General features: G+C 33.8%; 1 protein-coding gene across 5 annotated transcripts in view; it reads right to left on the reverse strand.

Annotated features, from left to right (window-relative positions):
* ERMARD (ER membrane associated RNA degradation) overlaps positions 1–18,873 on the reverse strand; it is a 60,633-nt gene that overhangs the window by 17,825 nt on the left and 23,935 nt on the right. Inside the window, exons 12-19 of one of the 5 annotated variants that reach the window (XR_012489109.1) lie at positions 17,357–17,530; positions 15,908–15,991; positions 12,216–12,295; positions 11,111–11,239; positions 10,058–10,276; positions 7,913–7,989; positions 7,714–7,827; positions 5,157–5,346 (exon numbers count right to left, since the gene is read on the reverse strand). Coding sequence is in view for 3 of the 5 variants with exons in the window: in XM_074309279.1 (XP_074165380.1) it covers positions 5,163–5,346; positions 7,714–7,827; positions 10,058–10,276; positions 11,111–11,239; positions 12,216–12,295; positions 15,908–15,991; positions 17,357–17,530 (984 nt within the window). In the remaining 2 variants the exon portion in view is untranslated. Of the gene's footprint in view, positions 1–5,156; positions 5,347–7,713; positions 7,828–7,912; positions 7,990–10,057; positions 10,277–11,110; positions 11,240–12,215; positions 12,296–15,907; positions 15,992–17,356; positions 17,531–18,873 lie in introns of those variants that run through there. The other 4 variants (XR_012489110.1, XM_074309279.1, XM_074309280.1 and 1 more) reach the window with 4 other exon arrangements.

The following is an 18,873-nucleotide window of genomic DNA, read 5'->3' on the forward strand; positions in this document are numbered from 1 at the left end:
CTTTTGAATTCGAATCCAGTGGGTTTTTTCCCCCACCACACATTACTATGTGAATATGAAGTAGTAGCATAAGATCCCTGGGAATCCAGAAACTAGTCACAAGTAGTGATTCATCTAACATCATAAAAAAAATAAACCCACCTTCAAGGACCTGACTTCTAAAGAAGGAAGACAACACTCAACAGGAAGCTTAAAAGTGGGAGGGAACTTTACAAAATGGAAAGAATGGTGAAAAAGTCTGAGAATTCCCAAAATATGAAATGTAAATGAGATTTCTACTTGGAGCCTCTTCTTTAAATGCAAGCTATGGAGTTCATGACTCAGCTCTCTAATTAAAGGGGTAAAAATTAGTGCTGAGGTATGAATATCAAAAATGATTTGATTTTGCAGGATAATGAGATTTTCCCAAGTGTACTCATTGGTATTCATAAGAAAGGACATATTACACAAGAGTTAAAAAATCATTTAGTTGTTGTTCAATCATTTTTAAATTATGTCTGATTCTTTGTGATACCATTTGGAGTTTTGTTGGCAAAAATATTAGTTGTTTGCCATTTCTGTAACTTCCTTCTCCATCTCCTTTTAGATGAAGAAACTGAGACAAATACAGTTAAGCGCCTTTTCCAAGGTCTCACACATGTAGTAAGTCTTCCTGACTCTTAGCTCTGGCACTATTTACTGCACTACCTAGCTGCCCCAAGTCACTATATTGGTGTAATATATCAGAATGCTAAGTTTCTTGGGAATGAGGTATTTATCTCAAGGTCAAGATGGAGTCCAGTCCAAGGTGCAGCTGGTGAGAAATGATGAATTGACTCACCTTAAAGTTGTGTTTATATGGAGGCTGTGGGTAGATTTGTTTGCACCTCCCTTTACTCAGAAGGGCAGCAGATACTCAGAGTATTGAGGAAGTGTTGATGAGTCTCCTGGTAGATAAAGCATCCCAGAAGTACGATTATGATGAAATCCAATACCAGTATTCCAGCTGGTAGTAAATGAAGAGTTGGCTGGCCTGGGCATCCTCTTTCAATTAAGGCTTTAGGAGTTCCTTACCTGCTCTCCAACTCCAATCAGAGGAGCAGAGGGAACTGAGAGTACTAATGAAGTGTTTACATGAAATCTGATACAATCTCTCAATGTTATGTTCCCTGGTGATGAAGGATCCTGGAGGCAGGACTATAGTCAACTACATCTAGTCTAAGGAGAGTGGGTAGAAAATAAAGAAGTGGCTGACCAGACAGCCCAATTTAAATAGAGGCTATATCGATGTACTCATGATGCTCAAATAAATGGATATTACAAAAAAAAAAAAAAGAGAGAGAAGCAGATGATATACATCTCACAGTTATGGCTAGGAAATGTATTGCAAGACAATTGATTACAAAAGATAAAATAAATAACTTTAATTATATGAAACTGAAGAGCACATACAAAATACATACACCTAAGATAAGAGGGGAAGAAGTTGAAAGGAAAAACATTATTTTTGTGAAATCTCCCAAATGTAAATAATAAACATGTGCGTGTACACACATGTACGCAAACATACTAACACATACCTATTCCCCCAATATATGTGGACAAAGGATTTGAACAATCTCAAAAAAAGAATTGCAAAGTATTCATAACCACGTGGAAAAATGCTCTAAATCATGAATAATGAAAAAGATATACTTAAAAAACCCTAAAATTTCACCTCACTCCTTGCAAATTAGTAACAAAATTAGAAAAAAATGACAAAATAATCTTGGAGATGTTAGGGAATAAAAGTCATAAAATGTTCATGAAGCTGAAAAATTGTACAACTATTCTGGAAAACAATTAATTAAGTAAAATAACTAAAATGTCCAAACTCTCTGAACCAGCAATTACTGGGTTGATATTTAAAGGAAGTCATTGATAAGGAAGTCCTCATATGTAGCAATATATTTATAACAGTATGTTAATCATAATAAAGAACTGGAAACAAAGTAGATTCTCACCAATTAGAGAATAACTAAATAAATTATGGCACACTGATAACATGAATTAGTACCAGGCTGTAAGAAATGATGCATATGACGAATTACAGAAAAATTTGGAAAGATCTATATAAACTGATGTGTAATGAAGCAGATCCAAGGAAACACATATAATGTAATATAAAATCAAGTATCACTCAAATGAGTTATGACACATATGAAATGACTCTCAAATTACTCTTCATGAAAATTGGAGGTCCCCAGGTGTTATACATTGCAATTTTCATACTTTCCCAAAGTAATGATCAGCTGTATTGATTTTTTCCTCTTTTTAAAAATCATCTTTTAAAAATAACACTTGTTATACGGGATGACTCTTTAGGAAGATATGAAAGGATTACTGACAACAACTAGGATGATGTATAAAAAAAATCATTACATCAACAAAAATTTATTTCTAAGAGGAACATAGTAAATAAATTATCTCAAGCAAGGAATAGTAAGGAAGACAGTGTCACTCAATAGTAAAATGCACTTAGGGAAAGTAGGTACAAGACTACTAAAAAGGTAAGAGGAAGCCAAGTTATATAAATTTTGAAAACCAAACACAGGATTTTATATTTGATACTGAAAGTAACAAAGAACCACTGAATTTAGAAAATATTACTAGGTGAATGAATAATGTAATCAGACCTAACATTGGAGTGACAGCTGAGTGACTCTTTTAGAATAGAATAGAATACTGTTCACTTGTGAAGTAATGAGAATCTGACCAGGATTTCAGATAAGAAAGGGGGACATAGAGAAATTTAACAAAAGTAGAATCCACAAGCCTTGGAGAGAAGTTAGATAAGAGGAAAAGGAGGGGTTGAAAATGAGATGTGAAGGATGACACTTAGGTTACAAATCTAGATAACAAGAAGGAAGTACTCAACAGTAATAGTAAAGTTAGAAAGTGGGGATGGCACTAAGGAGAAAAAAAAAATTGAGTTTGGTTTTAGACATATTGAGGTCTATGGGATATCTGGTTCAAAATGTCCAAGAGGCAGTTGAAGATACATGACAGGAGGTCAGGACAGAAGCTAGGGCTAAAAAATCATCTGTATAAAGAAGGTAATCAGACCTATGGGAGCTGATGAAATGCCCCAAGCAAACTAATATGAAGAGATTAAGAATACCAGAGAAGGAGCTTTGGGGTATAAATAACACATTTCCTCTTTCATCTGTTTTTTTTTAGCTATTAAAATGTTTAAAGGTAGTAAATAACTAACTCATGCCCATGTTATAGCCCTTTTCTAATATATTTATACAGTATTTAAAAAAATTAATCATACATTTTATATTCAATTGCTTATAAGCATATTTTCCTATAAACATGACCACAGATTCACTTAAATATTTCATCACATGTTTCAAAAGCCTCAATACACAATGAAATGTCTTGAACTATATAAGAATTACATTATTTCTTGTCATAATGATTCTCCCAACTTTCTTTGGAACCAGTCATTAGTATTTGACTTGAAAGCTTCCTATAGGTGCTATGAATCTGATAATGCAATGTTCCAATTTTGAGGAAATTGTTTATTTGGGACAGGTTATTTTGGAAACATGCAGAGAAAAACAATGTGCTAACAAAAAAGACAAAACAAAAACTACTTTTTGACAATAGATGAGATCAGTTTTCTGACTCTCTAAATTGATTTTTTTGGACTTGGACAGATATTCACCATATATTTTCTCCTTTGTAAAGAGCTGAAGCCAATTAATAAGAATATAGTCCCATCTTTATGTTGAAGCCCTGTGGTATTGCTTTCTGCTCTAAGCGCTTATTTATTTGCCAAAATAGCACAAAATAATCAAATAATTCCCAAAGATTCCATAAAAATTTAAAGCATTCTTAAGCCACACACTGAAAATTTAATAATTTGGCTATAGCAAGAATCCTACAAATGGATGTCAAAATAGACTTCAATAGCACCATTCTTTCCACTAAATGTGTTGTGAAAAAGTCAAAATCAAGAGTTCTTTTTCCTCTTCATTTTGGCCCAAAAGAAACAAGCAAAAAGGAAAGGTCCCTTTACTTTATAGATAAGGATAGTGAGGCATGAGAGAATTAAATTTCCAAAGTCATGCTACTGAGAATTAGTGTTAGAAGATAGATTTGAAACCAGTTCCCGACTCTAAAATGTTCTTTCCATTGCCTCACTGGATCATTTGCTTTTGTAAAAATGAATTTTTTCTGTTCCTATGTTGCTAAGACTTCATAGTTTGACTTAAAATACAATAGATGGTTATACCTGACAAATATTTAGTGAAAATGGTGAAACTTCTAAATTCCTATAAACTATTCTTTTAAGAGTTACCTTTCCTCAAACCAAATGCTAATGCATTTACCACATGCTTTTGTAATTGCGGGTAATGCAAAAGAATAGTTAAGGGATTTTGTGTTTTCACTGTAGTCATGATCTGAAAAGGTCCTAAAGTTTGGTTTGGCATTGGAATGATCTTTTGCGGAAAATGATGGACATCTCATTGTTTGAGACCAATTTTTTCTGAGTCACATTCAATTAGAGTCAGATTCAATCCATGAGGGATGCTATACTGCATTTTTATGCATTTTCCACAAAAAGTCCTGTAAGGCTGAATTTCACATTCTGTAGTAAGAAAAATAAAGTAATGAAGCCTCGTAAAATTTACTAATACTCTTCTTTAAAGGAAGTTAGGTGACTTAGATTCCTGGCCCAATTCTTATCTTGGTTTACCACTTTCAAATATGAGGTGAGATTTATTTCCTAACAAGACTCAAAAGATGAAAGGATTAACAACTTAACATTTACATGGTACTCTTAAGAGTCTTCCTTAGACTCTCTGTCTAGACATTATCAATATGCTATTATAACTATGTGAATGACTCTCCCTGAGATTCTCTGTCTAGACTTTATCAATATGCTATTATAACTATGTGAATTATTCGAGGAAAGGTATTGTTAGAGAAAAAATATGAGTTCTTATATTTTCTTGCTGCTCTTGCAATTGAAGAATGACTAAAAGGTTTCCTAGACTTAGGCTATCCTGATAAAAAAGAATTTTAAGAAGCTTGGGAAACCACAGTTTATGTTTCCAAAATTTTTCAACCTAAGAAAAAATCTACTAAAGGGAAAACTATCATAGTATTAGACTTTGACTCATGAAGAATTTTCACAAAATAATTTTATTTGGGGATTTCTTGGCTAAGTGTATTAACATTTGCTTTTTGTCAGTAAAAGCCCATATTTTTACTAAAATTAGATGTGTAATATTGATGGATTCATCCCATTTGTTTTTTTCTTGGTTAGAGTAAGTCACCAAATTCTCAGTGTACTGCAAGACTGACTTCAAGAACCTGTAGAGTGAAAGAAAAAAGGAAGAAAAAGATTGGCAAAAGGTGTCTTTTTTTTTTTTTTTCTGATACTGGTTCATCTACCAATTACTTAAATTTTCTTCCTTTTCAGATTTCTCTCAAACTATCTTATTTCAAAAACAACACTAGACTAAGCAGAATACATGTCATTCTCTTGATGCAATACTATATAAAGGGGCTCTAAAAATGTTTGATGAAAATTCTAAGGTTTGGGCAATTAAAAACATGAGAAATACATATTAAAACAGAATAATTCTAAGAGACATGTATGCCTATTTTTCCTTTGGAACTTGGCCTAGTTACCCTATACAAACCAATAAAATGGAAAGCACAAAATCATTAGGCTAAATGTTAGTTATTTTGAAAAGAAATTTGTTTCTCCAGGCATCTTTAAATATATTAGTGCTTGTTAAAAAACAACAACAACAACAAAAAACCATGAATGATCTTCTCTGAGAAATAAACACGAAGAAATTAATATGAATTCAAAGTAAATGCCCTACAAGGGAAATTTTCCTGACAATAAACATTATTAGAGATTGAATTAATTATCAAAAAGCTCAAATTTATGCCAGGATTGTTTTACAGACTCTCATGCATCCATATACCAGCTAATCAAATATCAGAATCACAGAACCAACCAGTCAGATATTTTCTATACAATATTCCCAAGACACTGTATAGCAAAAACATGAACAATTCCAGTGATGAAAGCCTCCTTTCAAGACAGTCTTTTCTATCACTGGATAGCTCTGTTAGATAATTTTTGATCAAACCCAATCAAAATTTGCTTCAATATATTTCATCCAACCCCAAGTTCTACCCTCTAAGGCCACAAAGAAAAAAATTTGATTTCTCTTCTTTTCAAATGTCCAAAGATAGTTACAAAGATTTCGCCCTTACCCCAAATCTTTTTTTTTTTCTCTCTCAAACTATTCTTAATACACTATGGCCTTTCAGTTGCATTCCTGGTTCCTGGTTCCTGGTTCCCTCACTGCTCTAGTTATACTTTTCTAAACATGTTCTACTTCATCAAAGTCTTATCTTAAGAAGTGGTACCCAGAAGATAGCACAAATACTCCAAGATATAATTTGATCAATGCAGAAAACAGTGTAACCATCATCTACTTAGATATAGGACAGAGGAGTCAAGCACATGGACTGCAGTTCGCATGCAGCCTATAACATTCCCAAGTGCAACTTAAAGCTGATTAAAATGTAACTGGGTATATTTAACGAAATCTGTTAAATTACACTAAAACAAAGATAACATTACATCGCAAAATTCTATTTGGCCCACAGTAATAAGAATTCAGTGGTCCCATCTCTATTTGAGTCTGAGAAGTAAGGCCTGGAAGACTAGATGGCAAGTAGGTTGATTTAACTGGACTACAAGGAGTTTTACATATATATATATATATTTCAAGGACTAATAAGCTTATATAAAAACACATCTTCTTTAGTGTTATTTTGATTGATAAAATAGTATCTGCTTCTGGAAGATAACAGCAAGAACCAGGGTGGGATCAGGATCAACAGAGTGGTTACTACTACTCCAAGGATTCTTAAAAAATAGGGGGTAATGGGCCATCTCCGTGAGATCTTAACAGAGGTGATGTTCACCTCTACTGGCTTAGTGGTTGTGATGATGGGGCCCCATGACCTCATAGAATGTTCTTCCTAATGATGATAATGTGGCTAGGCTGGAAATATAGCCCATGTTGATACTGCTATTATCAGGATTCTTAGATATGAGGTTCTGGATGGCTTTCTTTGGATAGGTGGTAATGGTGGTTGGTTATTCTGTTTCATTCAAGCCATCTCTTCCCTCTCCCTCTGGAGCACACAATTTCTGCTTCTGGATTGCACAATATATCTCTCTGCTTTGTCTAGAGGTAGCAGGATGGACTAAATGATTTTTGATGGAATTGTTTTCTTAGCAACATTTATTTTATCTGTGCCAGCAATAGCAGTCTTGTATTCTCAAGTAAAAGAGAAATTTTAAAAAGATTCACTATATTTCTTTATCTATGCCATCTCAGGGAACAGTTGGTACACTGGAAAAATCACCTGCTCTAGGAACTGAATAACTGGATTCAAATCCTACTTCTGATATTATTACAAAAAGTTTTGGGCAAGTCCCTCACCTACAATTTCTTCAACTATAAATAAGGAGCCTTGGATGGCTTCTGCATATCCTTCTGGCATTAGTATAGGATCCTATATAAATGTCTAAAGGAAAATGCATAAGAAATGCTTCCATTTAATGGTTAAAATAAAAGATACTGTCAAAGAAAAAATAACCAAGAATAAATCCATTTAGTTCAATTAAAAATGTTACATACTTACTTTAGGTATTGTTGGTATTCATGAGCATTTTTTTCATTAACAATATGAATATTGACCAATTCCAGTGTGATTAGTAATAATAGTAGCTGAAGTACTGGAGACAAAAGCTTAATACTAAAAATAAAATAGAACTTAATTAATAAAGATGCTTTCTTCATGTCAAAAATTACTTTTCTATTGGAAAAAAACCTTTGTTTACCTCTGCTATTCTGTCTAGCTGAAATTACATTTCCTCCTTTTCTTTCACCAATAAATGTGGTAAACAAAGAGCCTCCACTTCAGTTTTCCCAGCACATAATCAAAGAATTACAAAACATACAATCAGAATCCATTGCAACAAACATATATTGAATGCTTGCTGAATAGACAGCATCAAGATAGGAATCAAAGACATAAAACTATAATAGAAACTGTGTTAGTTCTTTAGGAACTTACATTTCATTGGGATAGATGGATGCAACATGTATACAGAGAAAAAAAATGAAACATACATTCTCAGACATGGTCAAGGGAGGAATTTGCTTTGTTTGATTATCCAGATTTATTACTAAGATTATTTTCTTTGTTTTTTTGTCTTCAGTGATGGTAGAGAGGTTATATCCCTTTCAAGTTAAACAATTTACTATCAGTATGGTAGATGATCTTGATGCTATTTTCATCCTTGTTGAAGGCATCCAACAACAATGCCGAAAACATTATGCTACAAAACATGGGAATGAACACAAAGATCTTCTTTACCCCACTGGTGACTAGGAAAGGGCAAGAGCGTTGTCCACTATCCAGAACTTGTGTAAGAATACTATCATGAAACTCACAATACTGATGAACTAACTCCAGGTAACCAGCATGTAAATGAGTCAAGGAAAAAAGATCATTGGGGGCTATAGGGGAAGTGACAAGCACACTGTATGCACACTATCTCCCCTGGGCTTTCATGAAAGCTCTTTCCAGTCTCTCTCAGTCTAATCTTTCCTGGTTTGTCATTGAGATTCAGACCTCCCAATATTAAGTGTTCCTGCAGGCTCTGTTCTGGGTCCCACTGTTCTTACTTTATTCTCTCCCCCTCCCACTCCCTCTTTTCCTCTCCCTCTTCTCTCCCTGTCCCTCCCCCATCCCGTTCCCCTCTCCCTCTTCCCCACCTTCTCTCTCTCAGCAGCCTTCCCCACCCAAGTTCCTATTATTACATTCCCAGATCCCTTCTCTGAATTTCAGGCACATATGAATAACTTTTCACTGGAAATTTCAAACTGGATACATAGAAACATATGAAGTTCAACATATCTAAAACAGACACTATTATATTTTCTCCCCAACTCTCCTCTCCTCCAAACCTTCTTATATCTGTTGAAGGATCACATTTTTCCCCTCTCTCAGGTTCACAACCTTTTATCTGTTGAAGACACCAGGGTTTTTCCCAGACTCTCAGGTTCATAATCTATGTCTCTCACATCCGAGTCCTTCCATCTACTCACACAACCATCACCTTAGTTCACTTCTCACCTGGATGTTTGTGACAACTCTGTAATTGGCTTCCCTGCCCCATATCCTTCCCTGATTCAGTCTATCCTCCCCACAGCTATCAAAGAGATCTTTGTTAACCACAGATCTGACTATGGTACTCCCCTACTACAAACTCTTATGGACTCCTATCTTCCTTTAGTATACAGACTCCTCTCTTTAGCTTTCAAAGCCTTCACAAACCTGCCTAAGCTTCGCTGTCCATTCCTCCCTGCCCTGCACTCTGTGATCCTGGCCTTGCCTCTGTGACACTCCCTCTGCCACCTCTGTGCCTTCACACTGACTGTCACTCACAGAGAATGCATTCTCTGACCTCCCCCAAATACCTCTTCCTTCCTTCCTTCGGTGGATAAACCTATGCTTTGGGACAAGTTGTTAATAAGTAACAAAGTCCCTTTCTTAGTTTTAATTCAGTTAAGTTACCACCTTCTGTGACTTTGTAAAGGTAAATTGCTGAGATGGCATCCATGTTCTGCTGCTCTCTTTGGGCCCAACAGGCTAGCTTATTAAAGTAAGAAATTCCTAGGTGAAAACTCCCTTCACCAGTACAAATGAGCAACTTCTAGTCTTTGAGAATATCCTGAAATTCAGAGGCTCAGTGGTAAGTTAGTATGAATTAAAAGCAAGATCCAGGGTTTCCTGACTTCAGGTTAAAAGTCTAACCACAACAATGTCATGCTATTTCTGGCTGCTTCAGATGAATGACTAAGGATTTCTTAAAAGTAAAAAACTTCAATTTTCTCTGAATAAAGAAATTAAAACTACACCTAAAGTTAATATGTTGTAATTTTGCTCCCATCCAAAATAAAACAGATATTTTAAAAACCTGTTTAACATGCGTAGATAGTTCTGCCTCTGGCGAGACCGAAGTGTCTTTTGTGTCCACTGTTTAAATCTTATTTTTGTAGTAGCAATAATTTGATCAGACACCAGGTGGCAATGCGCACTTATTTTTTGAAGAATAACAAGGACTTCAAGGACAGACCGTGGACAATATAAAGTTCGGATGCGTTTGCTACAAAGCTCATGAAGTAAAAGGGACCACCTAGAAATCAGAAAATAAAGCTTTAATCATCATATATTTTAAAATGAACTCACAAAAGATTCACTTTCTCAAAACATGAATAACTTTTATTAAGAAAAAAGCAAATAAACAGCAAATTTCCTAAAACTTGTATATATTATCAAAATCTACCTTTCTTTGTTTTATTGAATTTATAACACATATCTAACTGGGCATTTCTAGAACTAGAAAATTATTCCTTAATTATAAAAAATTACACATAAAATATAAAACAAAGAAGACAATGCAAACAAGTAATGCCTTAATAATACTCAAGAAAGTTGAAGAGGTACCCATCAAAAAGGAAATGGCTAAACAAGCTGTGACATGATTGTGCTATAAGAAATGATAAGCAGTGTAAAATTTCAGAAAAACCTGGGAAGATTTGTATGAATCAATACAAAGTGAAGCAAATATAACTAAGAGAAAAATTATACACAGTAATATGATAGTTAACTGTAAACAATTTATCTATTCTGTTCAATACAGGGCAATTCTGAAGAACTTATGATGAAAAATGCTTATCCATATCCAGAGAAAGAACTGATGGAATCAAAAGACAGATTGAAGCATATTTTTTTCAATTTATTTTTCTTATTTTGAATATGTTTTGCCCAATTTTCCATGTATAACTGATATCACATTTCCTGACTTCACAATGGAGGACAGAGAAAATTCAAAACTCAAAAGGTTAAAAAAAAATTAATGTTTTAAATAAATAAGAAGTAGATTTGAAGATAATTATAATAATACTAAAGATGCCTTACTACTAAATACTAAATACTCAAATACTACTTAATTCTAAAGATTACTTACTTTGCTGTGGGAGGATTATCCAGTAAATTACTCAAATTACAGTCAACTTGTGGCACATAATGTTGGAGCTCAGAAGAAATTTTCATAATCAAATGATAACAATCATTTGTTTCAGAATTTCTTCCTAATCTGAAAAATATAAAATTTTAGATTTATAACTAGGATTTTAGAAGTTCATATTTGATTAAATGAAAATACAACTAGCTTGCTTGTGTAACAGCACCAAATCCTTTGAGTAATGAGTCAATATTGATCAGCAGATTTTTTTTCAATGATAAAGCAATGTACTTTTGAAATTTAGTTTAGCGTTGATTCAATTTCAATTAGCTGTCTTTTCAGTTAGGCCTTTGCAAAGAGCATATTTGTATTATATGCACATAAACATATACATGCGTATGTGTACAAGAATACATTCCCTATAAGTTAGGGGCAATAATGCTTCATTAATGAAATGAATATTTTATTCGAAAAAATACCTATAAAATGCTTAACCAAGGGAGATTTTTTGTAAAGGTCTGTATGCAATTTTCTTATTATTTAATCTTCTAAAGAGATGAAGTGGGATCTGGCACTGAAGAAAATAATGAGGAAAAACTGCTAGACCAGACCAAGTATAAAAGAGAAAGTCTATAAAAATGAAGATCAAAGGACAATGATGAGGGACACAGTAGGAAACAGCAGGGTGGAATGCATTCTAAGTAGGAATAACAAGAAAAATAATATAAAAGATTTTATCAAAGAAAGGCAGTAGCCCAAAACAAAAAAATTTTAAAACTGAAAAGTCCATTCACTTCACTGGAACTCTCCCTCCCTACATAAGAGACAGAGAAGAAAAGGAGCATCATCTCTCAGCAGAAGGACAAAATCATAGCATGACATGAACAACAACTGCACAAGATGAACAAGCAAGTTAGATTGTGGCCTGCATCTTTGGAGAAAATACTCAAACTGATGAGAATTCATGGGAATTCTGAGTAGTGGTCTTTTAAAGGCCGTTTCTGAACAAGAATTAATTTTAACAATAAGGATCAAAAACCTGTCAAGATCCCATCTTACTCTTATAACTGTAAGACACTTGCCCTACTCTTTTAGTTTGATGCCATACCTGGTTGCTTCCTGAATTTGTTCCACTGGCACTAATGGAAGCTGAGGCCATATTGTGATGCTTTCCTCACAGGATAGAATCTAGGAAATCAAAATATAATTAATTTTAAGGAATTTAAAGATATTGTCTGGTAAATTTATTTTTCAAAGTTCTATCAAATTTAGAATGCAATATATGTGAGAAACTCAGTAAACTCTATTTTTTGCACTTTGGCCAAAAAATTTACATAAGTAATTCAGCAGTTTACTGCCTGGAATGCATAAGTTACAATTAAATTATTAGAAAAATGTAACAAATTCATAATTAAGTGATTCAAGTAATGATGTATAGTAGACATGTCCTGAATTGAACTTCTTTCATCCCAAGTCTTCAATTCTTCCTAATTTTCCTGCTACTGTGGTGGGTACCACAATCCTAGGCACTTAGGTTTGCCATGTAGGCAGGTATTATCCTCATTCTTCACTCTCTCACACTCCACATATCCAATCTCTTGCCAAGTGCTTTAATTTCTACCTTTGTAACATCTGTCATAAAGGGAGGTCTCCCCTTCTCTCCTCTGACACTGTCACAACCCTGATATAGGTCTCCCTGTGACCTCACATCTCGACTAGTGCAACAATCTTTGGCTTCTCTCCCAAGCTCAAGACTCCTCTCACTCCAGTTTCTTCTCCACTCAACTATCAAATTGAACTTCCTAAAATATAGATCTGACCATATCACCCCCATAAATCTTAGTGGTTCCCTATCACCTTCAGGATCAAATATAAAATTCACTCTTTGGAATTAGAGTAGACAATGAGAAAACAAAACTATCACTCTTTGCAGACAATATGATGGTACATTTAAAGAATCAACTAAAAAACTACTTGAAACAATTAACTTCAGCAAAGTTGTAGGATATAAAATAAACCTACATAAATCATAAGCATTTTTACATATTACCAACAAAACCCAGAAATAAGAGATAGAAGGATAAATTCCATTTAAAATAACTGAAAACAATATAAAATGTTTGGGAGTCTGCCCACCAAGACAAACCCAGGAACTATATGAACACAATTACAAAATAAAAAAAGTTTTTACATAAACAAAACCAATGAAGCCAAGATTAAAAGGAAAGTAGAAAAAGCTGAGATGTAATTCTTACAATCAGTGAGTGATAAAGGCCTCACTTCTAAAATATATAGAGAACCAAATCAAATTTATAAGAACACAAGTCATTCTCTAAATGATAGTCAAAGGTTATGAACAATTTTCCAATAAAAAATTAAAGCCATTTCTATTCATATGAAAACAAGTTCAAATCACTATTGACTAGAGAAATGGAAATTAAAACAACTCTGAGGTACCATTTCATATCTCTCAGATTGACTAAGATGATAGGAAAAGATAATTATAAATGTTGTAGGGGATATGAGAAAACTGGGATACCAATGCATTATTGGTGGAATTTTGAAGTGATCCAGCCATTCTGGAAAGCAATTTGGAACTATAATCAAAGGGCAATAAAACCGTGCATACCCTTTGATACAACAGTCTCACTACTAGATCTGTATCCCAAAGAATTATAAAAGAGGGGAAAGGACTACATATACAAAAATATTTGTAGCAGCTCTTTTTGTGGTGAAAAGGAATTGCAAATTGAGGGGATGTCTATCAATTGAGGAAGAGCTGAATCAGTAATGGTTTATGAATGTAAAGGAATACTACTGTTCTGTAAGAAATGGGGCAGCTAGGTAGTTCAGTGGACAGAGCACGAGAGAGAGAGAGAGAGAGAGAGAGAGAGAGAGAGAGAGAGAGAGAGAGAGAGAGAGAGATCTGGTCCTCAGATATGTGACTGGCAAGTATAGGAAACTCTGTCTCATCTATAAAATGGGGATAATAATAATACCAATCTACTAGGGTTCTTGTGAAGATCAAATGAGATTAAAAATGGTAGTGTACTTAGCACATGCCTGGTACACAGTAAATGCTGTATAAATGTTAGCTATCATCATATCTTGTTTGTACATAGTTAATTGCATATTGTCTCCCCACTTAGATTGTGAACTCCTTCAAAGCAGAGACTGGTTTACTTAGAATTTTTTTGGCAGGGACAGACTGCCATTCTTTGTATTTCCAGTGTTTAGTATACTGCTTGGCAAATAGGTATTTAAAAAATATTAATTGAGTTAGGAATGTATCTCTCCATTCATTGGAGAGGGGTGAAAATGTACACAGAATATTGCATATGCTATTAGACATGTTGATGTGCTGGTCATTTTTTAACTGTTTTTTTTTTTTTTGTCTCCCTTTTAAAAATTGAATAGCTCACCCCATAAAGAAGGGAAAGAAATATTTGGAAATGATTAAAAAAAAAAAAAAAAACAATAAAAAGAGGATTTTTTTTTTTTTTTTTTACATACAGAAAAGCTCACTGGTGATCTTGGCAAGGGCCAACTCAGTTAAATGATGAAATCAGATGCCAGAAAAGATTGAAAAATGATGGTAAGGGGAGGCACTAAGAAGAGAAAACTTTTATCTTTTTTCTTCCTAGGGATTCTGCCAGGAAAGGAAGATATGAGAAACTGCATGCAAGGGAGAGCCATACCAAATTTTCTTTTTAAGGAAGGGGAGACCTTCAGGTGTTTATAAGCAGCAAGTAAGGAGTCAATGAATAAAGAAAGGTTGAAAATCAAGAGATGATCAAAGACAGCAAGTTCCAAGAAGAGACAAGACGAGAATCAGAAAGAGCTGAGATCAAATTTGAATCTTGATTCTCTCATGTAATAGCCATGTGAATTTGAGCAATTTACTTAACCTTTCAGGCTCAGTTTCATCATCTGTAAAATGGGAATAATAATAATGATAAAATGTCCAATAAACAACTGAGGAGATTCTATCTCAGGAGAGAGACTCAGGTTATCTATGTAACTATAAGTCCATGGAAGCTAATGAAATCTCTGAGAGAGAAAATGTTCAGAAAATTAGGAAATTATTAAGAGGTTATTTAACTTTGGAGAGAATAGTTTCAGTCAAGTGATATGGTCAAAAACTAGAACATAAAAGTTTGAATAGTGAGAGGAGAGATATGGAGGCTGTGTAATGTAAACAACTTTTTCAATGAGTTTATCTGAGAAAAAGGAAAAAAGATAAAGCTTAAGTGGCTGACAAAGTGAGAAAAAGGGAGAAAAGGAGGGAAGAAAAGAGATAAAAGAGGACAAGACAGAAGAAAATAAAGAGGGAGGGGATGAGAAAAGAATTGGGAAGGAAAAAGAATGATTGAAGTTGTAATGTACAGATAAAGACAGGAGGAGATAAGAACCAAGGGCAACTCAGTGTCAAAGATTGGAGAAAGGAGAAATTTGGAAATCATAATGATGTTTCAAAATGAAGAGGGAAGAGAAAGCTTACATCTATATAATCTTCTAAATTACTTGAAATTTGAACTTTCTAAGATCTAAGATATATGTTACATTATTCCCAACTCTCCTTTCCTTCTAAATTACACATCTTAAGATACAAAAAGCAATGTCTCCCTCTCACCCTCACAAAATTCCATCATTTCTACCCCACTTTGCAGACAGGTTCTTCACATATATCACTCCATATTTTGAAATATTAAATAATCACTAAGACATAATTAATCTGCTCTACTTTTTACAGAAAGAGCTCTATAGCAGACTGATTGATTAGGTAACATGCCTTCCTACCTTTTTTTTAAGCTGAGAAACTGGATGAAACTGAGAACAATAGGAATTTGCACTGTCTATTAAAATTCTGATTGATGCATTCTCCTGGTTTAAAAAAAAAAAGATAACACAGATTAAGCTTAATCACTGTAACTTTTATTTTAGCTCATGGCTTTTTGATATTGAACTGAAAGTTATTTAAGACAAGTTTCCCAAAAATCTTATCTCAAAGAGAAAACAGGGAAATAAACAACTATAATTGAAAAAATTCTTCATAAACATTCCATGAAACTTTAAATATAAGGTTAGATTATAGTTGGTAATAGTTTTAACTTAATGGATAATGAAATAATTCTAACAAAATTTACAAGTATGACAGCTTTAATAATATTTGTCTTGGTATGTCCCCACCTCATGCAAATTTAGTAGATATTTAGAGATATTTATTAACTTAATATGCACAGTTTTGAAAAAGTTGTTTTAGTTCATATTATAATAGAATTCATATATAATTAAAGCTAGAAGGAATTTTAATGATCCTCTAGTTCAGGGGTTCCCAATCTTTCTCAGTTCCCTGTATACCTTGGCTTTCAATAATCCTTTCTATAATCTATAACCTTCTCATAGGAGGTAGCTAAACAGCACAGTGGACAGAGCACTGACTCTGGACTCAGGGAAATAAGAGTTCAAATCCATCCTCAGACACTTAGTAGCTGTGTGACCGTAGAGAAGTTATTTAACTTCAGTTTGCCAGGGTTTCCTTAAACATGAAATGGGGATGATAACAGCAATACTTTCTTACAGTTGTTTTGGAGATCAAACGATCATATTTGCAAAGCACTGAGCACCATGCTTAGCATATAATGCTTATCCGTTTTCCCATCCCTTCCCCCTATACAATACAGAAAGAAATAAACTTATGGTATTTACCATTCACATGCGATAAAAAAATGAAATAAAATTATTTTCAGTAGGATAAGAATTTCCCCATATTCCTAATAGCCCTCACTGAGTTTTTCATATCCCAGATAGGAAATCCCAATTCTGATACAAATCTCTAATTCTACAAACAGTTGAAGAATGTGAGAACTAGAGAGAGACCTGCCCATGGCTACATGAATTGTACATTGTCAGACCAGGAGCAGAAAACTGTATCAGAGTTCTTTTACCATCCCACACAGCCCTGGTTCTTGACAATTTTCTTTAGCTTTTAGAAACACACACAAAGGTGTTTCTAAGAGGTACTTTAAACCACTTCAAATTAAATTAAATAGAAAATCTGTAGACTGACCTGTCTAGGAGAATTTTTTAAAAGAAGTCAATAAACAGACTCCATTTTCAATTTTCCCTACTACTACAGAAATAAATGATTTAAAATAGAATTGAGAAATGACTACATTTTCAAAGTTATCTTGTTCTGTGCATACCTGGTAGCAAATAAAATTGACAGTAATTTTCCATAAATATTACCTTAGAAACTGATAACACATCTTCTTTAACAAATCTGAGTAAGAGTACAATGGAAAAGGCAAGTAGCTGATTTGTAACCTCTTTTGGAAAGTCATTTACATTGATCTCCCCATGGCTTAAGCGATCTCTTACACGGGGGCCTTCTTGGTGGTTCAAGAAATCCCAAAGAAACTCCTGTCAGGAGACAAGTAGAGATAAGACACACGTCGTAATCTTATTCATATTTGGAGTGTAAATCACATGTAGGACAAATAGCAAACTTCCACTGGGCAATATCTTTCAAAGTGATCATTATAATATAAACAATGCACTATTTGTACATATTTTTCTACCATAAAAATCTTCCTTTGGCATAGGATCAGAGGATTTAGAGATAGAAAGACCTTTAGAAACCATCTATTCCCCTCACCTCACTGATAGAAAAATGGAGGCCCAGAAAAATTCAGTAACTTGCTCAAGGTCACTCAGTTAGTAACTGCTAGAGACAAACTCAAACCCAGAACTTCTACATCAGGACTCTCAGTACTGCCACATCTGGAATCCTAACTTTCTGCAAATCTTCTGCAACCACTTATCTGTATAAAGCCAAGAAACAGTCAATAGGATTCTGCATGTTTCATTAATATACATAATATATTAAATTACAATATAATATAATTTTACCACCTTAATCTTGATCTAAGAAAATTTTTTTGCTTTGCATTGTGTTTAAGCATTAATTAAGTGCTCTAAGGAATCCAGGGGAAGTTTTGAATAAATTATGGAAAAAAGAGCTTTCAATAACTATTCTTAGCGATTCTTTATATAATTTTTCTCTGCGACCCCTGCCCCTCTCAAAGTCAACCAAAATTTTATTGTTCTTTCTCCAAATACTCAAAGCCTTCAATGCTATCCATAAGTACTGTCATTCTTCTCTCTTATCATTCCCTTGGCCTTTCATTCCAAGTTATATTCTCTTCAGCAACATGGAAATGGAATGGAAATCTCACATTCAGACATACATCCATACATATCCCCTTCTTTTTAAGAATCTACTATCCAATTCCCCCTCTCCAAGTGGTAGCAAGTGATTTTACAAAAGTTTAGGGAAGAAAAAGTTTTGAACTACTTAATTCAAACTACCTCTGCTGCTTCTGATTTTAGAACTGGCCTTTCATTGCCAAAAGAAGCCCTAGATAACTACTAGTCTAGTACTTTATTTTACAAATGAAAAAGCCCATAGAGAGTAAATGATTTTCCGAAGCTCACATACCTAATAATGTAATAAAGATTAAAAATAGTTTCTCGATATCTTGTCCAATATATTTTTCAACATTAAATTCTCAAGTATCCTCCTCTTATTCCACATACAAATTGAATAGAAAAAGGGGGCAGGTTTGGATTCTAAATTTTCATTAAAAAAGAGTTGTGACTCAAAGTAAATTATTGCTGGGGAGGCTATAAGTGCTTAAGAGAAAAGATAACAGAAAGTGTAAATAATAACAGTGTGTAGAATTAACTTAGTGAAAACCTCTTGT

This window comes from Sminthopsis crassicaudata, chromosome 4 (genome assembly GCF_048593235.1).
Source record: "Sminthopsis crassicaudata isolate SCR6 chromosome 4, ASM4859323v1, whole genome shotgun sequence".
Classification (NCBI taxonomy): Eukaryota; Metazoa; Chordata; class Mammalia; order Dasyuromorphia; family Dasyuridae; genus Sminthopsis; species Sminthopsis crassicaudata.